Genomic DNA, 27,754 nt, shown 5'->3' with positions numbered 1-27,754 from the left:
AGGCTTAGTAAGTATTTGTTGAAAGAAGTAATTTATATATAAACTTTATTTACGTTTTTCATTTTAGCTAAGGAATACTGTAGAACGCTATTTGCCTATGAAGGTACTAATGAAGATGAACTGACTTTTAAAGAGGGGGAGATAATACAGTTGATAAGTAAGGTAAGATACTTCTCAAGTTTTTCAGTGAATAACTTAATTTATTCATAGAAATATTTTTTCAGTAGTCTTGCATTCACACTAGAAGGTAAGCTATGAAAGACCTGGGACTTTGTCATATTTATTGCTGTGACCTGAGAACCTGGCATATAGTGAGTGAGCAGAAAGGTTTTTTTTAAGCAAATGTTTATTGTCTATTGTTATAATTGATGTATTGGAAATTATTTTTACCCTCATGTTGTGGGGAAATATATTTTTTTAGTAGGATCTCAAAGTCTGCTTAAGGTCTTTATTTTTTCCTTATAAAAATAATGGAATTCAGTGTTTTCTTATTTTGTTGCTAACTTTTTTTCTTATTTAGACATAACCACTATTATCTTTATTCTTCATTTTCGGTTTAGGAGACTGGAGAAACTGGCTGGTGGAAGGGTGAACTGAATGGTAAAGAAGGAGTATTTCCAGACAATTTTGCTGTTCAGATAAATGAACTGGATAAGGACTTTCCTGTAAGCTTTTCTTTTTTAGTGATGATGATAAGTTAAAAAACCTTTTACCAATATTTCTTAAAAAAAACAAGTTTTTTACATAGTTACTGAGTAATTTTCCAGGAATTTCAGATTTATATAATCAGGTAAAAATTATTTGAATTATGGTGAAATAAAACAGTGTATCACTTCTGTGTTTTGTTCCTGTTTTTCTTTTCCTTTGACTAAAAATTAACTTAGGCTTTATTACTTTATTATGATTAAAAGAAAAAAGACTGGCTGTACTATTCAGACAAGTTAGCACTTGACTGTAAGTCATTATATTTAATTTTGTGGAAAATTTTTATTTTAAGGTACTGTTGGTTACTGTTACTCTGTCACTGCATTTCTGGGACAAGTGAGAAGGCTTTATTTAGCCTCCTTACGGAATTTAATGTATCGATCTCACTTCTCACAGTGAATAAAGTGAGATTGAGTCATTGATCTTTCAGTTTTCTACAGTTTGATCCCTTTTTTCCGCCTATGGAGGGATAAATGAATTTTTAAACAAGAGGAAAAGATTTACACAGAGAGCTGGCAAACCCCAGCAAGGCAGTCAGCCATATTTAATTTAAGCCAGTGCAGAAATCTCTAACCTTTGCAGTCTTTTATTTAAAGTAAATTACAAAAGGATAATGTATGAAGGCTTACACTCTCTGAGATTCTTCCTTTGCTAAATTTCATTCATTATTAATTCATCAGCCTTCAGGTGTGCTTTATTTTTACACACTTTATATTTATACTCTTGTTAATGAGCTCATTTTCCTTTTTTGGCTTTTATTAGATGTTCATGGAGTATTGATTATCAGTTATTTTTAATTTGGAAAAACCAAATTCACAAACTTAGAAATGTGTTTCAAGTTTTTTAAGGCAAAAATGAATGAATGCTTGTAAACCCAAGAGAATTTTAATAAATTAAAAAATAGACCTTTGCCTTTATGTTCTTTTTGAGAGTCCTGAATAATCAAAAGTGAAAGCTCTCTATATTTATTAGGTATTCCTCTTCTTTTAAAATAAAGTATCTTTCTTTCCCTGCCAGGTAAAGAGAGGTAAAATGGTGCATAGGAATCTTAAAATAGGGGAGATAAGGAAGAATGTTTCTGCTCATCATTAAGCTTTTTTAAGTTTATCTAAGTCAGTGATAATTTTTGAAATATTTGAATTTTGATAAAAGAGGCATTTGTTCTAATAGGATAAATTTTTTGTCTGTGATCTTTTGTGGAGTTGTTTGGATCTTATCATTTTATAATTTCTAGCAGGGATGGGGTAAGGAGAGGTATTTATGTAACTTAGATTATTTATGATCAGAGTTTAACTATAAATATTTAATATATAAGTGTTTTACTGTTTTCACAATTATTATTTTAATAGAAACCAAAGAAACCACCACCACCTGCTAAGGGTCCAAGTAAGTAAGAAACAGATTATTCAGTTTTCTGTTTTTTATAGTTTTAAGTTCTAAAATGATGAAATTGGGTCTTCTGTAAATCATTTATTTTTGGTAGCAAAAATTAAATGCTATGGCACTATATATAATTTTTTAAAATCTATGAAAATTGAGTGTTCATGTGTATTAATATCTGTCAGTATTTTTTAAAAGTATAAACCATATAAAATTGGAATTTTGAAAATAATTTGGGTATTTTATGACATTTTGAGTTAAGAAAATTGACTAAGCTTAAATCTAAAATATTTACCTAGCTGATAAGTTTTCAGATGCAATCCATTTTTCAGTGTCACAAACAAGTACTGATTTATTTATATATTCTTCAAAGAGTGTGATAATGCTTAAGCAAACTGAAAGAGTTTTGTTTTTCCTTTTTAAACAGTTGCATAAATGATGAGTACCTAGAAGTGTTTTCCAGAGTTAATGTTTTATAATCTGACTCTACTTTTTTAAGTTCTAACCCATAATTTCTGATTTTTAAAATGTGCAGTCCAATTTTCTTTTTTCCTTGAAAGATTTGCTTTTTTTTTGAGTTACACAAGTCCTTCCCTCCTCCATAATTTCAGTTTTGTGTTTGCTAACCTTATCTCAGAGCAAGGATACCTTAAAGGTAATTTTCGATAGAAGCTGGCATTGGAGAGTTTTTGGCCACTAGTCATACTAGGCTTTTAAAATTAATTAAAATTAAATAAAATTTAAAAGTTAATTCCATAGTTGCAGTAGCAGCATTTCAGGTCTCAGTGGTCAGTATTGGACCATACAAAAACAGAGTATTTCCATCATTACAGGAAGTTCTCCTGAGCAGTGGTGTTGCAGAGGATGTGAACGCCTTCACTTGATAGAGTAGGAACTCAGTCCATAGTGCTGTCCCTTACTCAAGGGGACAGTGGCGGGTTCAGGGTCAGATACAGAGTGATTGCAGTGAACTGTTGATTCTGTTAAACCGTATTTTCATCTTATGTTATTTTTTCAACTTTTGCTTTTAGTAGTATAATTATCTTTGTGCTCTAAAACTATCTTTTTTTTAAAGTATTAACTTTATTCCCCATTTTAGTTTCAAAGCCTGAGCTGGTAGGTACCGAGAAGAAGTATTTTCCCACAAAGCATGAGGAAAAAGGTGAGGTGATTTCTTCCAGTATCAGAAAAATAATTATTTTTTATCAGTATAGAGAAAAATGTGTCTCCACACTGAGTCTCTGACACTGATTTTTAACAAGCATTCATTATGTATTATGAAATCCTTGGAGTTTTCTGGGAGGGAGTTGTCCAGATCAATAGGAAATTAAGATTTTACTCAAACTGATACCAATTTACATTCATGAGAAAGTTATACCATCACTTCAGTAAGGATATAGCATTTAATCAGTTATTTCTAATAATGTGTGAGAAAACCAAACATTAAACAGTTATACTCTTATTATTTTCATAGTGTCCCAGTTGAAATATATTAAAAATTTTTTTTCTTAGGTGGAAGAGGGAGGTCTTACCTAAAACATGGAAGTGATTTATTATGTATTGTTTGATTTTCACTGTGTATATTTATCATGTAAACTTGGAAAGGTATTCCAAAATATGTATTTTCTTTGAAAACGTCACATGTTTTGTTATTGTTAATACCTGCTTCTTGTCCACAAGATCTGCAGTGGTTGTATCTAGTAGAGTAGGTAATATACACTTGGAAAAAACTTGTCACTGTTGCAGAATACTTTTGTATCTACTGCCAGTGTTGATTCTACTTCCTATTCTTGTCTCTTGCTTAAAGTGTTAATGTATTCTCTTAACTTAATGATTTCTCTTATTTCGGTCCCTAGTCTGGCTTCTATTTCACATTGTTACCAGATTAATTTTTTAAAGTTTTTTTTTTTTTTTTTTTTTTTTAATTTATTTAGAAGTTTCTGAACCACAGCAGAGTTGAGCAGAAAGCACAGAGTTCCCTGTCCTCCCTGCCCTAGGCATGCACGGCTTCCCCTCCATCAGTGCACCCCACAGTGGTTCACTTGTTAAAGTCAGCGCACCTCCACTGAGAGCGTCATCCCAAGTCCATGGTTTACACTGGGGGGTCACCTCTGACATTGGACAGCTTATGAGTTTGGACAAATGTGTAACTGTGCTGTCAGACAGAATAGTCTCTCACCTCTCGAAAATTCCTTCGTGTTCTGTGCTTTTTGTCCCTCCCTTCGCCCAACCCCTGAGGCTGCCCATCTGTTAATTTTCTCCCTAGTTTTGTGGCTTTTGGAATGTCATATAGTTGGACTCATACACTACATAGCTTTTTCACATTGTCTTCACTTTGTAATATTCATTTAGGGTTTATCGATGTCCTTTCATGGCTTAATAGCTCATTTCTTTTCAGTGTTGATTAATATTCCAGTGTCTGGATGTACCACAGTTTATCCATTCACCTACTGAAGTTGGTTTCAGGTTTTGGCAGTTATGAACAATGCTGCTTTAAAACTTGTGCCATCTTTTTGTGTGTCCATAAGTTTTCAGTTCACCTGGGTAAATACCACGGGGTATAATTGCTTGTTCATATGGTAAGAGCATGTTTAGTTTTGTAAGAAATTGTTAAATTGTCTTTCATAGCGTCTGCACCATTTTGCATTCCCACCAACAATGAATGTGAGTTCCTGTTGCTCCACATCCTGGTCCACATTTAGTGTTGTTAGGAAATGATCCCAGATGACATTTTTGGTATTATCTTCTACTTTATTCACTAAATGTAGCAACCACACTCTTGACTCTGAATGTCATACACCTTCATAGCTTTATCTCTTTCTCACGGTCTGGGCTCACCATGGAAAGTTTTTATATCCTCAGCTCTCCTCCTCCTTTTTTTACATTTGAGATTTTTAAATTTAGATGCAAAGATATTTCTTGATTAGTCTTGTGATATAGCTATTGTTAGGTCCACATCTTGGATCAGTTTATTTTGGTACTTGGTTATAATATCTGTCCTACATGAAAAACTCACCATACAAAGTTATATAGAACCATCATATATACACACACACGCACACACACACACACATATACACATACATACACATGTAAGAAGTTTGTTACTAAATTATTTTCATTATTTTATTTCTTTTGTAGTCCCCTTTATCAAGCAGGTAAGGGTTTTGTTAAAATAAGTTAGTGACTTTCTATATTTCCTGAAATCAATCAGTTGATCTTATAAACAAAATGGGAGATAACACATTTTTATTACTTTTATTTTTTCAAAATCCTTGTCATGAGGAAGTGACAGGGACTGAATTTGCCCTCTTGAGTTAGACGACTAGGAAGCTGGGTAAAATACATTTAACAGTGGTTTCAGACATTGGACAACAGGTAACATAGGGCTGTTATCACTGAAAGAAGTTATCACTGAAACCAATGAGGCAAACCCTAAAGTTACCCCCAGCTTATTGTCTAGAAGCAGTTTTTAGGCAGCAGAAAGAAAATGGATTTACTTATGTGTGAATGGAGTCCCTGAGGAAATGAGAGAGAGAAGGGACAGAAAAAAAATATGTGAAGAAATAATAGTTGAAAAATCTTTAGATTTGGAAGAAACTTGAAGCCCACAAATCCAAGCTGCTCAATGATCTCCAAGCAGAAAAAACAGAAAGGATATCACCTCAAGGCACATCATAATAAGTTCTGTGAAAAGCAGTGATAAAGAGAAAAACATAAGGCCTGAAAGAAAATAACTGACAACCTTGAATTCTCTACCTAGCAAAATTACTTTTCAGGCAGTGGAGGCAAAATTAAAACTTGGAGATAAAATCTGAGAGAATACTTTGCCAGGAGACCTGTATGTACCACACAGGGACGGTTTAAAGAGGTTCTTTTTGGCAGAAGGAAAATGATCCTGTGTTGTCATTTGGATGTACACAGAGTAATGAAGAATGCCAGAAGTGGTAATTATGTGAATGAATAAAAAAGACCTTTTCCCCCTTTATCCCTAAATGTTACCAAAACCACCAGAACTCTTCATTGAAAAAATTTTCAAGCTTACTATGAAGTGTTGATTTCAAAGTTTAGGTGTACAAATGTAAGAAATTTTTAAATAAGTGAAATAAGACAAATACAACAAGGAAATCAATTCTTAATATTTTGAAAATGTTCTCCTCAACCTGGTATGACTTTAATCTGGTGCAAGAAATAAGAAGAATGTCAGTGCTTTGCCTGTTAACTAGCATTCAGGGAGAGCCAATATCATTTCAGAGGGTCTGACTATTATAGATTACATTATTTCTTTAAAAAAAAAACAAAAAAAACACGTAAGTTTATCTCTCTTTCTTGTTCCAGAGTCAACAGAGAGAGCTTTTTCAAACCATAGCCAGGCTAGGTCCACTTGGAGGAACCTTAGCCTTCTGACAGGAGATACAATGTATTCCTCCAGTGTGTGTGCCTTACTTTTATCTCTCTCTCGATCGCCATTTCACAGAGCATGTCCTTTGAAAAACCCTGCCTTATTGATAAGGATAAAAGTGGAGCTACTAGAAAACATGAAACAGATCACCATTTTACCTTTGACTCTTAGGTGACTCCCCATTATTTCATGGAGCACTTTCCCAGATCGTAAGAATGGAGTTTTAAATCCTCTCTGTCCAAGCCTCTGCACGAGTTGTCTCAAACCTGCTTTGCGGCATCATTCTCACTGTTTTCTCCGAGGAGCTGTGCTCATCATACGTGTTGTCCCTCAGGATAGTAATGATCCCAACACTTAGGAGCACATGCTTTTCTCCTGCTTTGGGGGAAGACTTTCCTGGACATACCTTTCAGTAGCCTGCTTCATTCTTAGCAGAGGAGGAAAAAGTTACTCAAATTCATTACTCAGCAAGGAAATGTAATTTTATTTAAACCAAAGTAAGATTCTTACCAGTATGAGTGAAATTTTTTACAAAAGATTTAGCAGCAGCAGCAGCAATACTAAATGTTGGTGAGGATCCAGATTATCAAAACACTCATACATTGTAGGTGGGAATGTAAGTTGTTATGTCTACCCTTGAGAACTAAAGTTGACCCTGTTGCCCAGCACTTTTATTTCTAATTATATACTCACAGGAAATGTGTGTTCCATATGTACACCAAAAGACTCAAAAGTTTATGGTAGCATCATTTACATTGACCCTCAGTTGGAAAGAGCACAAAATGTGTATCAGTAGTTGAATGGATAAATAAATTGAAGTACATTCATGTGCCAGGATACAGTATAGCATGTGTGTGTGTTAGTCATTCAGTCGTGTCTGACTCTGCGACCCCTTGGACTGTATCCTGCCAGGCTCCTCTGTCCATGGGATTCTTCAGGCAAGAATATATAGCATAGCACAAATGAATACAATAGAGTTTCACACAGCAGCATATTATGATCTCATTGGTGTAAACTTAAAATAATCGAAAGTGATCTGTCGTGTTAGAAGACACCTTTGGATTGGCGCGTTGAGGTGGTGATTGGAAAGAGGCATGAAGAAAAGGAACTTAATGTGGTTAAGGCTTAGTTGTTGGCTGGAGCAGTGGTTACTCAGATGTGTTCCTGTGATGATAGCTCCTTGAACTTTGTACTTAGACTTCTGAAAATACATCACATTCCAGTTTGAGTCACTTCAAACTGGATAAATATGGGTGTTTTTTTTTTTTTTGTCCTAAATTTTTCTAAAATGTTAGGAAAGTAGAATCAATTAAGGATATACTTCCTATTTTTTGCAGAGTACTGTGTTTTTCTCTAAAGCATTTCCAAGTGACCACTGATAAAATATGGAACAAGAACTTACAAGTGTGTCATTATGTATATAACTATGCCTTTTTGGTGACAAAATTTTTATTAACATGACATGGTACTGTTCTTAATTTTTCCCCCCAGTATATTTTATTAACTATCTCATAAAATTATTAAGTGAAATGGTACTAATAAAATTCCTAATATAATGATAAAAATTATAAATATAAGCCTGTCATTTTCTTACCTGCAACTAATCAATGTAGCCTGTTTTTCAAAAGAAATTTTTTGTCACCATGAGTATTTTTAAATAAATTAAGTGGCACTAGAGTTTGTACTCATTTTTAGTTCCCTATACTTCAGTTTTAGAAAGTGGACTGGATTTAAGTCTAGATAATGTTGTTTTCTGCTTAGAGTAAATTATACATGATTATATTGGAGTAGAATACCAACCCTAAGAGCAAAGGATGGTGGGAAGACAGTAAGAAGCAGGCATTATTTGTTAATCAGAAGATTATCAGTGCTCCCCCTTCCTACCAGCGTAGAGTTTTTTTAAAATGATAGTTTAAAGTGGCTCAGACAGTAAAGAATCTGCCTGCAATGCAGGCTACCCAGGTTTGGTCCTTGAATTGGGAAGATCCCCTGGAGAAGGGAAGGGAATGGCTCCCCACTTGCGTGTTCTTGCCTGGAGAATCCCATGGACATAGGAGCCTGGAGGACTGCAGTCCATGGGGTCGCAAAGAGTCCTACATGACTGAGCGACTAACACTTCATAAATAATTTAAAGTTAAATTATAACTTTAAAACAGATGAAACTGTACACATACACGAAGTGTCGCTTTTTGTTTCACACCTTTCTAGTCTGACATTAGCTTTAAAAATAGTTCTGATTGTTAGTAACTTTCTAAATATTTTTAAATAATAGAAAAATCAGATGAAAAATCAATGCTGGAACAGAAACCTTCTAAACCAGCTGCTCCACTAGTCCCACCCAAGAAGCCTGTTCCACCCACCAAAGCCAATAATATATTGAGGTCTGGAGCAGTGTACCCAAAGCGCCCTGAAAAACCGGTTCCTCCACCTCCTCCTGTAGCCAAGTAGGTTTTATCTAACTTTAAATTAGTTTATTGATTTACTTGGTTTTGACATAATTTTGGCTGTACTGTTTTTTTAATCCTAAAAGTTATTTTTAAAGTCCTCGCTTTTCATCTTTTTCATATAGACTGTAATCTGTGTTAAATGTTATTAATCTTATGTTCACTCTAGGCAGATATACTTATGTTAAACTGTTTTATTTACATTTCTTATTTTATTATGATAGGTCTTAGGGTAGAGGTTTATGTTTGTGGAAATAATTTTATAGACGAAAAAGAAAAATCAGTGTTATACTATAACATCTTTAGTGTCATTAAATCACAATGTTAAAAAGATGGTCATGCTTCAGATACAAATAATTTTTGCATGTGTTTGATTTTTCTCATTTCAGGATTAATGGAGATGTTTCTACCAGCTCATCAAAATTTGAAGCTGAGCCAGTATCAAAACCAAAGCTAGATTCTGAACAGTTACCCCTTAGACCAAAATCAGTAGACCTAGATTCATTTACAGTTAGAAGCTCTAAAGAAACAGGTAAGTTAACGTGTGGAAAGATGATGCATAAAAAATAAAAGTGCAAATCCAGTTTTCAGAAACTACTGAAAATAAGATTTGTGTGTGGATATAGTGGAAATTAATTAAAATTTGTTTAAAATCTCCCAAGCCAAAAAGAAAATGAAACTGAAAGAATATAAATGGACAAAATATTTCTGGTTCACATAAGCTTTGTCACTGGTTAGAGAACTGAGATGGATATTAAAAGATCAGCTGTTTATCGTTCTATCCCTTCTAGTGGAACGACCATACCACCTAACTTGGGCAGATATGAATGAACTAGAGTTTCAGTGCCATGCTAGATTATATTTAAGAAGAATATTTTTCTTTTCCTACTGAAATCTCCAAATACTGTTGTTTCCAGTTCTGAAAAATAAGACTTTTCATGACTCTCTGTCTATCTGTATACATAGCAAGGTTTACTTCTTTAGCTAAATATTATTCCTTCAGTTTGAGCACTAATTTTTTAGCCTATTAATCCTCTTTGTCTCTTGGTCTTTTATACTTCTTGGTTATAAAATGAAATACTGAGAGGTAATTTTCCTTTTTCTTTTTGCATCAGAGAAGTCTAGATAAAGTCTAGATAAAGGTCTCACTGTTAGGAAAAGCATCACACAGTCCTTACTTTGTGGTAATGGTTGTTTTGTATTTGTTCTTTAGTTTTTTAACATTTTAAACACATTTTCTCATACATATTCTTATGTTAACACTGACTTTTAAGAGGCAGAGACCATTTTTCCCTATTTTGCATCTAAACAAAGTAAGTTACAGTTACAGCAAATGTTCAAGATCACATAAACCAGAAGAGAACTCTTTAAATCCCCTTAAAGTTCTCTGGTATTTCCTTAAATTTTTTTTTTTAATGTCTTAATGTATTTTTTAGCTTCAAGTTAACATTTCTTTACAGTTAAACTTGAAGGCCAGTTACACTAAAATTTTTTTATCACTATTGTAAAATGTGCTTCCTTTCTTATTTTTAAGGTGATTATATTTTTCTTCCTTCTCTTTAGTTTGGCTTTTTATTTCCTTCTCTTTAGTTTGGGAGTACAAAAGCTCTGACTTTAGCATAGCCGCCTGTAGTTTTTTAATTTGAATGTTTTATAGGTCTTTCATCATATATTTAGATCCTGCCTGATCTGGATGAAGTCATATTTATCAATAATTTCTGGAAATTGAGAGGTTGATTGTATTTTAGAGACATTCACTCAAATATATTCAGTATGTTTTTGGTAAAAAATTGTTCTTATTTACTGGTAGTTAAATAAAAACAAAAATCATCTTTCTGTTTTTTAAAAAAAATCCTTTAATTAAAAAAAAATTGAGGTTAGTAGTAAAAAATATAATTCTATTAGTTCTTACTATTTTCTGTTTGATTTTAAATGTAGCTAGAAATATGTTTTCAATAGTAAAGAAAAAATTAAACACAAACTGGATATCAAAAATCCATTGGTATTATCTTTTGAATTTCCACAGTTTTCTGCAGTCTTTTATCACAGAAGTTCTGGATTTTGATTAAAAAGTCTCTTTGGTAGCTGAAAGTGTAATATTTAGAGCTTTTTTTTTTTTTTTTTTTCCCCCTGCCTGTATTTTTTGTTACTTTGTATCATTCTTTAACATTTGCTCTATTTAGTTTCCTCATAGTCTTGGAAATTATCAAAAATTTTTGTAAATTAAAACAAATTTTTCACTTTTCCCCCCAAACCTCATCTATATATGGTTACTAGCAAGCTTTATTTTCTTGACATGTGTGACTACTGGTGATTGAAAAGTTCTGGTTTTTTCCTTTGTTTCTTGGTCCCATTTCTTGTCTTATATCCATAACCATTATTTATTCTTCATTAAAAATTAGAGGCTTTGTGGAACAGGGTTTGAAATGTTCTGATTTCTAGTTAGCTTTTTTGTTGAAATGAATAATTTAGAGGTGCTAAGACTATACATGGTCAAAAAACTAGCAGTTAACTTCCAAGCTGCAGTCTTTGTATCTTCTACTGTCACACTGCCTTTGGTATATTGCACTTACTCACTGTGAAGTTCAGAAAATACAGGTTTTGGAAATTGAGTTCATATTAAGTAGCAAATACTTACTGAGCAGGTGTGTATTCGCAGTAGTGTTTTGGGCACAAGTAGGATGCTAAGATACAAGGCATTGCTGCTGACAGCAAGTAGCTTGTGTTTCAAGCCTCACATCAGAGGCTTTTTATTTCCTTTTTTTTTTTTTAATTAGAATATTACGTTCTTAGTACTTGTAGTATAAAATGTACCTGGTACTTGTTTTACCTCTTCTTTGAGATGTTGGCACCTTAAAAAAAAAAACAGAACTGTGCTTGTTACCAGATACAGCCTCAGATTTGGCCTTGCGTTGAGGTATGAGTTAATTTTACATACATGGGTCAGTGTGAGGTTTAAAATTTTTTAAATGACATGAAACTAGCCCTTTAACATAAGTTCCAGAAAGTTTAAAACATACATCAAAGTCTCCTTAGAATTTAGTTATTTTGTAAAATAATAATTTGAGGTGAAATGATACAGTAGAATTTGCTGTTAAAAAATGTGGATTTTAAATTATTAGTTGGTAGGTAATTGACATGTTTCTTCAGTTTTCTCACTTATCTAACAATTGAACGATCCCTTATATCTCTGATGTACCTACTCTTGTCTGTTAAGGATGTAAATTCCTTTCCCTACTCTCTGATTTGATTTCCTTATATACAAAGCCATATATAAACATTATATATTCATGTATATAAATATTGAGTCTGACTTTTGTTCATATAAGAAAAACATTCCTAGAATACTTAATTTGTTTCAGTTTGTTAAAAAGTGTCTTCATAAATATTCTCATATGATAAAAGATAGCACTGCACATTGCAGAGCTGTCAAAGCATGCTTTCTTTCTTTTTCTTTTCTTTTCTCTTTTTCCAACACTTCATCAAAAATTGGTTTAGGATAACCTTACTGCTACTACAGGTTAAGTATAAAGTTCACATAGTCTAAATATTTCTAAAATAGTAAGTTTTCCAGAAAGTAAAATTGGTTTATAAGTAGTTTTAAACTTCCAGCTAGAAAATTTAGTGGAAACAGCTATTTCGTTGAGAAAGGACAATTGATGAAGTATTCTTATAGGTGTAGTATTTTATCCTGTTTGATTATCTTTCTGTGATAAATTCTTCTTGCATTAAAAGAAATATTAGAAATATATACATTATTTGATCTGAAAGTCATCATTGTTAAGTAGAATGGTTTTCTTTCTCTTCAGTTCTATTTAATAATTGATCTGTTTTGTTTAAATTAATTTCTCAATATTTATTCAACTTATGGTGAGATTTTTCAAATATGATGTCTGCCTGTTGAGTGGTAGATGCTTTAAAAAGTGAACTTGCGTCTAAGCTAGGATTCAAACCAAAAGAAAACACTGTACCCCAAAATATAGAATTTACCTGGGAAATAAGGGCAGTAATTAAACTTTTTTATTTTCTAATAATAATTTGCTTTGTAATATCATTATAGAGAGTTTCACAAAATGCACAGTTGAATTTTCATTTGTTTCTGTGGGAGATTTTAAGTGTTATATTGAGTTGTATTTTTATGGTGAGATATTTAAAAATAATGTTTGGCATTTTTTTTTCCTATTATACCAGAATTAAAATTGCCTGTCTTATTGTAACTACTATCATCTGAGAGGACTAAAACTTGACTATAAGGTGGTTTAATTTCAGTTGCAAATATATCAATGAGTTGTTAATATGTTGATTTATTACTCTGACCTCTAGTTTCAGTACTAAAGCATCGTTTTAGAAATTGTCGTGGTGTTAAGTGAGTAATTTTTAAAAAGTCTTCTTTCTAGTTTAATGTATGTTGAAATTAATACTAATCATAGTTTTTCCTTATGAAACACAAAAGAATAAATCTAAAATCTAATACACATCTTAATGTAAGTTTAGATAAACTGCAATATCTGCTAAACATGAAATGGTTCTATTCATTTACAACTGTTCCTTTTTCCTGCTTTGTAAAATAATTTTTTTGGTTTAGTCTTTTTTCTAGACATTCCTATCCTTGACTTTTCCTTCCAGATTTTGTTTCCTAGCCTGTTTGCCATGTTTCCCTTCTTACGTGTCAGGAAATTATCCTACCTTTCTCCATTTTGGTAAGATGACAATTTATAAAAGAAATCAAAATAATATATTCAGTATAAATAGGTGGTGCACATTGAGTTTTCTTTGTGATTTTACTAAAGTGTACATGTTTGTCTGTCTATTCTAACCCTTTTGGTTTTCCATTTTAAAATAAAATGAAATTCATATTGGAAATTTTTTCTTGATTAGTTAGTTTAAAATATTCTTTTGATAAAAGTTTTTTTTTTTAATTAACAACCATAAAAGTCAGTTTATTTTCTCCCCCAAATTTTATATTTCATTTTGATTTTTAAAAATTCCATGTCTTCGGCAGTGTCTACGTAGCAGTGTACACGGCAAGCAGAGTGGCTGTGTGATGGCAAGAGTTAAGTGCCTGTCATGCCTTTCATGCCATGTGTAAAATATAGATTCACTGATACCACTCTTAGGTAAAATTAAAAACATTCAAACATATCATGAGTCAGAAATGTGCACTATTTCATTTTACTAACCCAGTGACTTAAATGGAGGACCTGAGAGAGTATTAGAATAGTAAAATTACTTGTCTTGGTGTTGTGGCCCAAAACTGGACATATAGAAGGCATTTTACATGAGCATGTTATATAATTTTGTAAATTTTCCTTTCATTTACCTTTTAAATTTCATTTAGCTTCATCTCTTCTTGTGTTTTTATTTCTTTTTCTTTTTGCATGTTGCTTAAATATGCATTTGAAAATAATCTCCATAGGCAAAAATTACTGGATTGTGCTTTTCAAGATTTTTTTTGTAGGTTGTCAGTATGTATGTATCAGTGTAAAAAGCAATTTCTAACCTTTCAAACTATAGCATATTTTTAAAACCTTTTAAAATACTGTTTTCTTTGTTTATGCAGTAATTAACAAATGAGATATTTAGATATATATTTAAACTCAAGATCTCTCACATTATATAATGCATTTTCCATTAAAGCCGCTGTGTTTCTTATTATGCTTTGGTGTATATTATAATTATTTGTGTACACTTACCAAACAATTCAAGACAGAAATCAAACCAAGCATATTAGATTGCCTGTTGTGATATATTAGCCTAGTGACTAGATCCAAGATAGCATAAAGCAACCCCAGAACATGAAGATGGAAAAGAATTAACAGAGGTCAACAAATATAGTTATTACAGAATGCATATTGCCAAGTAGTAGTAACCTCTTCCTGTTTTACCTTTGTGTCTTCCCTCCCTTTAAAAAAACTCGCTAAATTATTTAGAATATGAAAATTGATTAAGTTTTAAGGGCAATAATGATAACTGTCTTTGGACTTCTTTTAAGAAATAACAGTTCTTTGAATTTGTGCATGTAAATATTTGACAGGAAGCATTTTAAACTTCTAGGCAATGGCAGCGTGAAGAATGATTCCATACTTGGAAAACAAGGTGAAAGATGCCTTGCTGCTGAAATGAATGATGGCATATTTGCTGTGATTAATGTTCTTTGTTTGGAATCTTGGCCAGAGGGAGATTTTAATAATAGTGGAAATGTCTGGAATTAACCTTAGGGTTCTTATACCACTTATAGATATTTGGGCTTCAAAATTAAAGATCAGCTCCTTCAGGAAGGTTTTCTGGACCATCTAGCAAAAGGGAAGGTATTATATACCATTGTTTCAGAGATGCAAATTAACCTAGATTTGTCCTTAAACTCAAGATACTGAATGAAAGGTCAACCAGCCTTTGGTGATGGGAAGGCACATGGATGATGTATGTAGCATTTTCCCTTGCTATCTGAATCTGCCTTAGATTTATGACTGTTGTCTGATTCCTACACATGGATGCTGTCTGAACAGAAGTGCAGTGAAGTATATAAATATGTCCAGGCCCAGCTACAGTATACTATGCACATACATGTATAAAGACATTAAATTACACTTTATCTTTTCCTTAAGGAATGTAGTTGGAAAGCAGCAGGGTTCCAGATAAAAAATTGAGTTTTTAAAATTTTAATATTAGGATATTATTTGAACTTTAATACACATTCCATGAGTTAATTTTTTGATATGTTGTAATTAATTCTGAGTTGAAGTAGATTTTTTTTTTTTGTAAGTAAGAACTTAGGAAGATTGGCTTTTTCATACTACTGGCTTCCCTGGTGGCTCAGACGGTAAAGAACCTGCTGGCAATGCAGGAGACCTGGATTCAGCCCCTGGGTCAGGAAGATCCCCTGGAGTAGGAAATGGCAACCCACTCCAGTATTCTTGCCTGGAAAATTCCGTGGACTGAGGAGCCTGCCAGGCTACAGTCCACAGGGTCGCAAAGAGTCAGACACAACTGAGCGACTAACACACACACAGCTTATGATACGGATTTATTTTTCAATAAACTTTGTTGAGGTCTAAGTCTCTATTGAAGACATGAACTTTATATTGTTGATATATAAAATGTATCAAGTAAAGAGGATGTTAGTGTTTGAGGGTGAGTGGTGTTTTCCAAATGCATATGAAAAGCACAGGTCAACTTGTGAGTCTTAATGGTACTCTTTCTAATTTTATAGTTTGTTGAAAATACAGAGACATTCTTTTTTACCTTTTAAAATGTGCAGTTATCTCTTAATAGATATGTTTACTTTTATTCTCCAGATCTTGTAAATTTTGATGACATCGCTTCCTCAGAAAACTTACTACATCTCACTGCAAATAGACCGAAGATGCCTGGAAGAAGACTGCCTGGCCGCTTCAATGGTGCACATTCTGTGAGTTACATTTGCTGCTGTGAAGCAAGACCATTTAGCAAAGCCAGAGTCCTTCCGAAGATAAAAAAGAGGGGGGGATTTAGAGTTCCACTGAAGTTTAAAAAATCAGAAAGACAGCTATACGTAAGTGGCCAAGGGTTGTATTTAAGAGATACGGGGAAAGAGACCTGTTCATTTCCGCAGAATGTGGAATGGAAGATTACAGAATCAGAAATGGAGTTGTCCTAAGACCATAACCATAGAGCACAGTGTCGAAAGGAGACAGGGGACCTGTGTAATCTACTTGTCCAACAGCAATAATTAGAATTGAGTGGTACATGTTCACTTCAGGAAAAAATGAGAGCATTCCCCACCCCCTTATAACTTCTTTTTATGCTTTCTGTACATCGCCTGGGATACTGGTAGTACTTTAAGTATTAATATACTACCTCTTAAGCACTATTATGCTTTTAAGTTAAGTAGAGAAAATTTTTGTTGCTAATAGACAAGCTGTTTTTCCATGCTTACTGCTTGAAATTATGTAACATCCTGTTAACAACAACGGGATATCTGGAACAGTAGCTGCTGAAAACAGTGATAGAAGTTGCTTAGTTTATTATCCAGATGCTTACTACCTTTTCTGTCTTTGGTGTTTTCTGTTTCTTGATTTAAAAAATAAAATCATATAGCCAACTCAAAGCCCAGAAAAAACCTTGAAGTTACCAAAAGAAGATGATAGTGCCAACCTAAAGCCATTTGAACACAAGAAGGATCCATGCTCCTCTCCAAAGGTGAGGTGCATCGTGGTCTAAGATTTGTATGATTTGTAGCGTTCTTTGTGAACATCAGAATTACGAGGTTTAAAAGTGTCTGTCAGGAAGGATTATTTCTTAAGCCAAGAAATAATGCCTACTAAAACTAAATAAAATGATTACTGTTAAATTGAAGTTGCATTATTCTCTGTAGATGTCTTTTTAGGAGGGTTACATTATTTTAAATGAGTAGCACAAATGCTACCTGTTTCATAATTTTTAAGGCATAGATCTATACATTTGTTTCATTTCCCTAATGGGGGAAAACACACGCTGTTCTGCAGAAGCCAACAGTTCTTTACTCCTTACATCATAGTGAGCTTGACACCATAATAAGCACTGAATGCACACAGGAGTGACTTGGATTCTTCCATCTGTTACATGATGTTGAGGGCCTTTCTAGACCCTTGCCATTTAATTTAAGATAGTATTACAACAACTGACATCTTATGTTTGAGAAGATTATTCCTGCTCCTCAGATTCATTGCAGGGCATCTGACTGCCATTCAGATTATCAGATACACTTAATCTGATTCTTTCAGCTGACAGCAGTCTGTTGAAATTTTATCAAGACCTGCTGTTGCCCAAGTGAAATAGGAAAAGGGTATCAGGCCATGGATTCATTTTAATGCCTCTTTGGACTTACTGCATTCTTTATAGTTGCTTTTCATTGGAGCTCTTTGGATATTCTAAACAGTAACTATTTAATATGAAGGATCAGAGTAGTACCTTAATAATGCTTTTATATTCTTGCTTCTAGATGGTCCACTCGGCAACCATAAGATAAATATAATGGATTTTTTTCTTAAATGAAACCTTTGACATTTCTCAGAAAAACCCTTAGTAATTACAGGTTTATTCTTTGGTCATTTAGTGGTTTTTTCCCAGTTGTGAACATCAAGCTGCTTTTTTTGATTTTCAAGTTTATCATTTATCTTGGAAGTATTACTTCAGTTATTTATCTCCTTGTGGTAAAAAAAAAAATCTTTGGAACTTATTGAATATAAATACAAATAAAATAAAAATTTTGTTTATTATGTTTTCAGCCACCTGTGCACCTTCCAACACCTTCAAGTACTTCTAAACCAAATACAGCTACTTTTCTAACTCCATTAGAAATCAAAGCTAAGGTCGAAGCAGAAAATTCCTTGAATGAACTTAAAGCTCAGATTGTTGAATTACTGTGTGTTGTGGAAGCACTGAAAAAGGACCATGGGTAAGTAGCCCTTGTGTTCTTTGAGTACTACTGAACACATGTGTAAAGAGTTCTTCCAAATTACATCAAGTAAAGACGTTTCTAGTATGAGCAAGTTGTTTTCAAAGAAATTTTTTAATAGTGTCTCTCTCCTCTTGGCAAAAAGCTTGAATTAGAAAACAGAATAATTAGAAACTCAGTTATTAATTCTAATTATTCCAATTAGGAATTGGAAAGCTTGAATAAGGAAACCTAGCCTGATTATGAAAAAGGCAAATCAGTGAAAACAGAAAGTAGTAGCTCAATTGTAGACTAGGTTCCAGCAGTTTGATTATAGAAAAATGGCCAGTAGGCACATGAAAAGATGTTCAACACCATTGGTCATTAGCACACGCAAATCAAAATCAAAATAGTGAGATACTATTTCATGCCCACTCAGATGGCTATAATAAAAACTATGAGCGATAACAAGTATTTGCAAGGATGTGAGAAATTGGAATCGTCATGCATTGAGAGTGGGCATGTAAAATGGTACAGCCAATTTGGAAAACAGCCTGACAGTTACTCAGAAAGTTAACTGTCATGTTCCCATATGATCCAGCAATTCCTCTCCAAGGTATAATGCTGTCCAAGAGAATTGAAGACAAATGTTCAAACAAAAACTTGTACAAAAATCATAGATAGTGTTATTCATAACTGCCAAAAAGTGCAGACAACCTAAATGTCCATCAGTTGATGAATGAGAAACAAGGTGTGGTGCATCCGTACCGTGGAGCGCCTGACTACAGCCAGAAGAAGAAGTGAGCTGGTAATGCATGTTATAGCATAGATAGGCCTGAAAAATGTAATTTGAGGCTAGAAATGTCAAACATAGGGGTGAATTAGTCTTAAAAGTACTAGCAAATAAGATTCACCTTATTTTGAATCTGGGATATGTCTGCATGTATATTTGGTTTTCTTCTCAGAGGATTTGAATCACTTTTTGCTAGGGTTGAGTTGGGCATTTATAAAATAAATGGGTTGGGACATCTTACATTTTTGATGCCAAGTGTGCTGTTAAGAACTAAGAAATACATATACAGATTACCCGTAGATGCTCTTCAATAAGCTGTGGAATGAATAAAAATATTAATGACCTATATTTTAAAGCATATATATCAGATCTTTTAGAAGTCTTTCCAAAGACTATTTTAAAAGTCTTTAATTCCTCCTGGAAAATCAAATAGAAGGCAAAATGACTATATAGAAAGATAGAAAGAAGCCTAGAAAAATGAAAACATGAGTTATAGGAGAGGAATTGCTGGCTGAAGTTTTTTGTTATTGGTTTGGATTTTGGAGTTTAATGTAATATTTAAGTTTAAAAAAGAGAGAGAAAGATATATGTAAAGTTCAGGTTTATTCTATTAAAAACTATAATTTGTTTTGCCCTGTGACATATTGTCACATTCATTTTATCACCTTACTTGAGCTGTGTGTCCTGCCTTGAAATGGATGATAACTGAATATGGAAAATTACCTGTATTCACTTAAAAATTTCATTCTCTCAGATTTGCCGTGCTTTTGCTTTGCTTTTAACTGTCATTTTGAATTGTTTCAGCTAGAGAATTTGAAGTTTTTCTAATCAACATGGTTGTTTCCTTTGCAAAATTTTTCCTATGTTCTGGGATATCAGCCAACAGATTTGTTCACCTTACTCAAATACATTTATTAATTGAAAGACTTAACAGCAATAAATAATTTTGTTTTTAGGAAAGAACTGGATAAACTACGAAAAGATTTGGACGAAGAGAAGGAAATGAGAAGTAATCTAGAGGTAATTCATTTCTTCCAGCATTGAGATTGTAGTCAGCATAAACTAGACATGTTTTTTCCAACCCAACTGGACAATTGGTTCCACCACAAATTATGCTATCCTTCTTTGGTTGGACACTCCCTACCATGGGTCACCATTTAATTAATCTCTTGCTGACTCCCTGCCACATTCCATTCATTCATTCAGCAAATGTTTTTGAGCGTTCACTCTTGTAGGCATGAGGCACACGGGATGCACTCTTGAATAAAGCAGACATCGTTCTTGTCTCTTAAAAGTGTCTAGTTCTAGACCTTTTGCACCGTTTTTCTCTTGACCTGTAGTTTTCTTCACAGTTAAAACTTTTTTTCCTTTTTTTGCTTGGGGGCAGGGGTAGTGGTAATGGCAATGAAATGGTTTTAGATTTGCTGACTTTGATTTCTCACTGAATTAATTTTACTTTATAGCTAATGTCATCATCTTCAATCTGCTGATGACTGACAGTTTCACTTATTTATCTTCCTTTTTTTCCATCCTCACTGACTTCTGTCTTCATTTGTATTTTTTTGTGTTTGAGTTGTTTTCTGCATATCTCAGTGTTTCCTCTTCTTAAGAGGCTCTTTCCATTTTGTATTTAAGTCTGATATACTCCTCCCTATTTTACCTTACCTTCTTATTTACCCTGTTTCTTTTTGTTCTCACTGTGGAGCAGCAAACATGGAACTTCTTAAAAAAAAAAAAAAAACTTGAGCTCCTCTTCTGACGTGTGACTTTCAGTTCAGAACTGCACATATGTCAGACTCAGCACTTCCTGAGCATTGTCTCATTGGACACATAACAACTTGTAGGCATCATTGTTCCTATTTTAAGAGGGAGGAAACTAGAGTTTAGAATGATTAAGTCAGCAGTGGAGCTAACATTTTGTAACAGAAGCAGCCAGACTTCAGAACCTTTGGTCTTAGGTATTAAGTTACATAGCTTTAATGAGGAAGTCACTTACCTAGTTTAGCTTTACTTGTTGAGATACTATATGTGAAGGTATTTGGCAGATTATCAAAACTCCATTTTTACTCTTTTTATCTGACATGTACCCTTTATTGGTACCCTCCTTTCTTTGCCTGAAAATACTCAATTTTCCTCTTTATTAAAAAAGTAAAAATCCCCCCTAAGGTCCTGCTACCCTCTTGATCTGTAGTTTTCTCTTTTCATTCATTGCAAAACCAGCAAAAGCACAAGAAAAACATATATTTGTAGTCAGTGATTCTTCGCTTTTAATTCAGTCCTTAACCCTTTGCATCTTGGGTTTCTGAAGGCAACTCCTGTGTCTCTTCAGTTTCTCCAGCGCTTCACATTTCTACTTTTCAAAGTGTGTTCTGGTTTCTGTGACCCTGCATTCTTCTGTCTGACTTCTCGTCCCTCCTCACCGAAGTGAGGTGCTCCTGCAGTGCCACCCTCAGCCCTCCTCTCTGTATCCACGGCGCGTACCTGTGCCCAGGAGTATGGCAGTTAGTGTGGCGCATCTCCCACTGAAGTCTAGTTCTTCTTTCCCCAGCTTCTCTCTTGTGTTTCCAGCTAGTAGTCTTCTTGAATGTTCCACATAGCATGTCCCCTGTTACCCGAAATACCTTCTATTCAGATTCGGATTTTCTGTTTGTGTTGAAAGTTTGTTGCCCTTCTAGTCATGCAGATGTGGGACTTCTGTCTTTTCTAATTCCATTCACTTTTCAGGTCTGGCTTTACTCCCGAAACTTCTTCCTAATTCCCACTATTTCTGTCCATTTCTCATGGTCTTATCTTCTGTTTAGTTTGTTTCTCTCATTCTTGTCTTTCCTCACTCAGTGTTTTTGAGAACTTCCTTTTACTTGCTGAATGAAGTTCAAGCTTATTGACTTGGTATATGAAGTCTTTTATGTCCCAGTCCTAGTTTATCTTTCTTTGCTCACTTGCTTCTTATCCCCAATTGTCCCTTACAGTTAATTTGCCTGGATTATTATTATTATCATTGTTGGCCGTGCTGTGCGGTGTGTGGGATCTTAGTTCCCTGACCAGGGATTGAACCCTTGCTTCTCTGCAGTGGAAATGCAGAGTCTTAACCACTGGACTACCAGGAAAGTCCCTGGTCTGAATTTTTGCTCCTACTGTATTTTCACGGGTGTCCCTTTTGTCTCGTCTTCTCATGCCCAAGTTCTGTAGATTCTCAAGGCCCTGCTCAAACAGTGACATTCATTGAGTTGGCCACCAGTCTTCTGATTAAAAGCAGTTTTTCTTATTTCAAATTCATGTTGTTTAGTCGTATAGGAGATGAATACATAATAATTTTCTATCATCGCTATTTATGTTATATACTTATTTTGCCCACTTCTGTACTGTTGAAGGTGGGATCTTTTTCTTTTTGATCTTTGCCCATAGCTCTTAGTACAGTCCTGTATACATATTAGATTGCTGACAAATTTTTGTCACACTAATAAATGGTAGGAGATACATAACATCTTCTAAATATATGTTAAATTCCCAGTGTAAAGCATGGTAGACATTGAAAAAAATTTTTTTAATGTTTCTTAAATGTTGTTCCTTATATTTTTATACATAACAATATTCATATATGGAAATAAGGTATTAATGTTAGCAAGAGGAACTAATAATGCTAAATTTGTACATATGATTTAATTTGTCATAAAAATTATGAAAAGTCAAAGGAATTATTTGTCTCTTATTTTGAAGAATTTCATCTAATTTTTGTTTCCCAGTAAAATCGGCTGTTACTTAGCTTCTTACTGACCCGTGTTATAAATTTTTTTAATTGGGAAAAATTTGACCCTTGTATTTGCAAAAGTGTACTTAATAAAGCAATAGAGTTTTAAGATCATAGTTTTAAAGGAGAAACTATATTTTCCTCCAAATTAAAAATAATAGTTTGAATTACTATAGCATTAACATTTGTTGTTGCTGTTCAGTTGCTAAGTTATGTCCGATTTTTTTGTGACCCCATGGACTGTAGCCCGCCAGGCTCCTCTGTCGGTGGGATTTCCCAGGCAAGAATGCTGGAGTGGGTTGCCATTTCCTTCTCCAGGGGATCTTCCAGACCCAGGGATTGAACCCACATCTCCTGCATAGACAGGCAGGCAGATTCTTTACCACTGAGCTACCAGGGAAGCCCTAACATTAACATCAGATACTATTAAATTATACTCTGGAGTTATACAAAAAGCTAGTGATGAACAATGAACATAAACATGCTAAAAGAGAAACTCTAGCTGAAGATTGAGGGTACTTTGTCTCAATCCAATGCTGCTAACATGTTTAGCTAATAATCGTCTTGCTGCTGCTGCTAAGTCATTTCAGTCATGTCCGACTCTGTGCGACCCCACAGACGGCAGCCCACCAGGCTCCCCCGTCCCTGGGGTTCTCCAGGCAAGAACACTGGAGTGGGTTGCCATTTCCTTCTTCAATGCATGATCGTCTTAGTCAAAGAAAATTCCAGGAAATATCCTGGAATAAGCAAACCATTCTTGAATGGTTAGGATCCCTTAGGAGATGGTGAACTTATTGAAATTATACTTTCTGACAGTTGCAAAATGCTCATCGTTTAGTAATGAACTGTTTGTCAGAAGTTAGCCATAACATGCATTATTTTTATGCCTTATTGGGGAAAGGGATGATGGGAGAGAAGGATGATGCTGTAAGGAGAAGGTAAACTCTAAATGTTTCTACATGCAGTGAATGGTCAAAGATGATCCAAATGTCTCCACTGTGACCTGTCTGTCCTGGGTGTCCCTGCATGGCATGGCTCATAGCTTCATTGAGTTATACAAGTCCCTTCTCCATGACAAGGCTGTGGTCCATGAAGGGGATATAATTGGGAAGAGAGTACAAAAGCTGTGGCTTTTAAAGCCTTAGACTTTACCAGTACAAGTTCTGCATGGAATCACAAGTGTGGTATTGAATCTCTTAGCCTCAACTTAGTTATTTGTATTATGTCAAAATTAAAAACAACTCTAGAGTTATTGTGAAAATTTTGTGAGTTTTTCTAACTTTCTTCTTCAGTGTCTTAAATCATGAATTTCTGTTAAGTGAAGAATGTCTTCTACCTAATGGTGGAAATATTTATAACCCATTGACTGAATTTTATATATATTCCTGGGCTTCAAAGGCAACTTAATCTAGAACATACTTGTTTACAGTTGAGGAAGTTGATACCAAGTGAGGTTAAGTGATTTACCAATATTATCTAAGCAGTAAGTGAAAAACATAGAACTAAACTGGCCCTGCTTTTTGGAAAAAAAATATTCTGAACTGCCCACTTTGTGTAATTACAGGTACGGGTATATTTCTTAATTTGGTTTCGAGGATGCTCTTCTTCTTGGCAGGGCTAAAGATTTTCTTACAGATCTTCAAATACATTATTTAACATTGTTCTCTACAAAAGCAGCTGTAGCTGCTTTTTTTGTTGTTGTTACCTACCACTAAGGAACTTGCATTGTGACATTTTCTTCTGTTGAACCTTTTAAGTATTTATCACACCATTGGAAATTAGATTTTAGATTGGAAACCAAAATCTGGAGGCTTGAAATTATGATCAGATCTTCTTGACATAGGATGAAAATAAACACACCTTACTAAAGTAAAGATGTTTATCTGTTGCTCAATTTATGTCTTGTATATTAGGTGGAAATAGAGAAGCTGAAAAAAGCATTCCTGTCTTCCTGAGGTGACGGGCACCCAGCGTTCTCAGTGTTCCAGGGATTCAGAAGCAACACTATGAACTTCAACTGAAATAACAAACGCTGATGTTGTGATAAAGAATATGAGTATATGAACTCATATACTATATAAATATATTATATCTATAGAAAAGTTGTAGGCGGGAGGGTGAATTTTTTTTATATATTTTGTTTTGCCAATACGAAAAAAAAAAAGAGGCCTTATTTCTTATGTGCTGGGATTGCAAACTTTTTTGTTTAGTTTGCTTTAAAATACTACTGAATCTGTATAAAAAGGAAAGTTCACAATAGTTTTTTTTTTAATCAAAATTGTAGTATTATTTTTAAAGAGATCTATACTATAAATATGGTGATATCTTTTCAAATAATCTGTAAAATATATCATTTGAGAGGGACAGTTTAGCTTTATAGTAACGGTAGCCACTACCTTTCCCATAAAACATAAGGGATATAAACTTTGTATATATATATATTTTTATGTTTAGCTTCTTAACCCAGGATTACACTGTTGTGCCTGTTTGTTTGCAGTGCTGTTTGTACTCTGGGTGATGAAATAGTTTCCTAGCTATGAACCAGATTACTCACCCATGCATATAGTAATAACTAATGAAATAATCAAAATAACTTCTTCAACTTTGGGAATATTTTATATTGCTTGCACTATAGGATTAATAAAAGGAATTTAGTTAAAATGTATCAGATTGTTAAATATATTGGGGAAAATGTGAGCTATATTTTAAGCTCATATGAGGTCTAAGGAACTAAAAATGTCAATTTAACCCTTAACTTGTTGTCCCTACAAACAACAGCACATATAACATGCAAACACCAGCCTTATTGCTGTACTTCTCTGCTTATTTTACGGGCTCAAATATTAACTCATTTCATGATCTTGTGATTTAATTCTTCGTGCCCCTGCCTCTGATTTTTAATAACAGAAATGTAGAAAACAAAACTCCGGAACTTTCAGAAGTTCAGTGTGCAGTTTCATACTTTGATGTGCTGTCATTATGTGTATACTCAGGTTTTCCATTGTGTAATTTACCTGCTAGACTAAACTAACTGGTGGAGATGTTTTGGGCTATCATTTAGGTACCAACTTTAAAAAGAGTGTCTAGTAGATCATAAAGCTTATTTAAAACCAAATATACTTGTCCATTTTCAAAATGCATTTTCACAAAATGGATGAAGAGCAGATTCTTCAGAGTCACTTATGAACACTTGTGCATTTTAAAATGTTATCTACAGATAATATGTTTCAACATATGTGAGTTTATGTTAAAAGTAAAAATTTGATTTTTTTTTTGCAAAAAGATTAGACTTTAAGCTTTATTATAGCAAATGACTTAACAGATTTTAAGTACCATCTATCATGCTTCTATTTTGTATTGTTTAAACCCCCAAACCGATATTTTTCCTTTAAGTTTTAGTCTTACAATACTGAAATCTTGTGTTAATGAAATTTTGTCATGTTGTCTCTAATAAAAGAAGAGTGAAATAGAAAATAATAGAAACTCCAATACATAATTACTTGATGTTAGATCCACAACTTTAGTGCTTTGGGGGAAATCTGATTGTGTATTGAGTGAATACATTTTAACTTTTTAAAGTCCTTGGGCTCTTCTGATGAGGTCACTACTGAACAAAATTGTTTATTCCTCATCTAATGTTTTTAAATGACTTGTCAAATGAATGATTTCTTTCTTCTTAAATAAATTGCATCTAATTTTATTTTAATATGAAAGTCCTTAGATAGAAATAAAAACAGTGTATTCTGGAAATCATCCTTCAGCTTGATGACTGTAAAGTCTTATGAAGGGACTCCTCCCCATTCTAATGATAGGGTAGGGGAAGTTTCCAGAGGATTTGAGGCTGTTCTTAAAGTTTTTGTTGTTCATTTTCTCACCAGTGCATAAGATCAAGATGGTCATGAGTGCAGAAAGGCATTTAATAAAGTGTTTGCCTCAGTTAGAATTGAAAAATAATAAAGTAGCATATCTGTTTTCCTGCCCTTGACCAAATAGTAAAGAAAACCCAACAAATTCAAAGGGAAAAACGATTAATCTAGCAATTCACCAGTATTTGCTCTTGATATAGGAATTTTATTAATTCCTGTAAAGTTCATATCACAAGATGCTGTGTAATAATAATAGCTTTTACTTGGGGATAAATCTTTTTCTCTCTTTTTTAATAATGAGTGAGTATAAATGACAGAGTGGAGGTGAACTGCTTGGCATCTGTCATTGCCAAATTGTTAGTGAATGTGTTGTTGAGGTTTGCTATTCTCTGAAACACGTCATATTACTAATTTTCGGAATTGTATTTTAATATTAGATGTACTGTGTGTATGTATGCGACCACTAGGCTTCGGTCATTCTATAAAGCTATTACCTCTCTACAAAATCTAAGTCTGAAGATAGGAAGAGAGAATGGGCCTGGTGTAACAGAGGATTCTCTTTTTATGCTTCTTACTGTGATCACAGAAAACAACAACAACCCAAGTGCTCTCTAGATGTATTGGTAAACATTTTATGCTTGCATTTAAACTTGAAATGTGTGAATAGAATGAGACAATCAGTTCAAATCAGCAATGAGAAGTGTTAAAATTTAATGGCCTTGTATTGCTGTAGCAATAAAATGACCAAGTGCAATGACTTGATTTAATAAAATCATCTTTTTAAAAGTTGCTGCTATGAATATTTTTAGCCATAAAATTTTACCCTTGTTATAGCCTAACTTGCCTTCAGTAACTATTATGTAATGCAGTTGGTGTTGTGGTATTCTAACATTCCAAAAAAAAAAAATATATAATATATATTTATGGGGAAACTCAGAACAGTATACTTCACTGACTTGTTTACAGGTGCTGTAAAAAAGCATGCTTCTCCTTCAAAAAGAAAATAAAGAATAGTATTGCCA

The 27,754-nt window shown here is 33.7% G+C and overlaps 1 protein-coding gene across 3 annotated transcripts in view; it reads left to right on the top strand.

The window, feature by feature from the left end:
• LOC102397932 (CD2 associated protein) overlaps positions 1-27,754 on the top strand; it is an 86,704-nt gene extending 58,950 nt beyond the window's left edge. For all 3 annotated transcript variants that reach the window (XM_044929224.1, XM_006076117.3, XM_006076118.3), the window contains 11 exons: positions 68-162; positions 561-665; positions 2,055-2,091; positions 3,185-3,247; positions 8,760-8,931; positions 9,321-9,463; positions 16,227-16,339; positions 17,008-17,109; positions 18,177-18,346; positions 20,075-20,138; positions 24,780-27,754. In XM_044929224.1, coding sequence (XP_044785159.1) covers positions 68-162; positions 561-665; positions 2,055-2,091; positions 3,185-3,247; positions 8,760-8,931; positions 9,321-9,463; positions 16,227-16,339; positions 17,008-17,109; positions 18,177-18,346; positions 20,075-20,138; positions 24,780-24,821 — 1,106 coding nt within the window. In that variant the 3' untranslated portion in view covers positions 24,822-27,754. The remainder of the gene's footprint in view (positions 1-67; positions 163-560; positions 666-2,054; positions 2,092-3,184; positions 3,248-8,759; positions 8,932-9,320; positions 9,464-16,226; positions 16,340-17,007; positions 17,110-18,176; positions 18,347-20,074; positions 20,139-24,779) is intronic.

This window comes from Bubalus bubalis, chromosome 2 (assembly GCF_019923935.1).
Source record: "Bubalus bubalis isolate 160015118507 breed Murrah chromosome 2, NDDB_SH_1, whole genome shotgun sequence".
NCBI classification, from domain to species: domain Eukaryota; kingdom Metazoa; phylum Chordata; class Mammalia; order Artiodactyla; family Bovidae; genus Bubalus; species Bubalus bubalis.
This window is presented reverse-complemented; position numbering and strand designations above follow the sequence as displayed.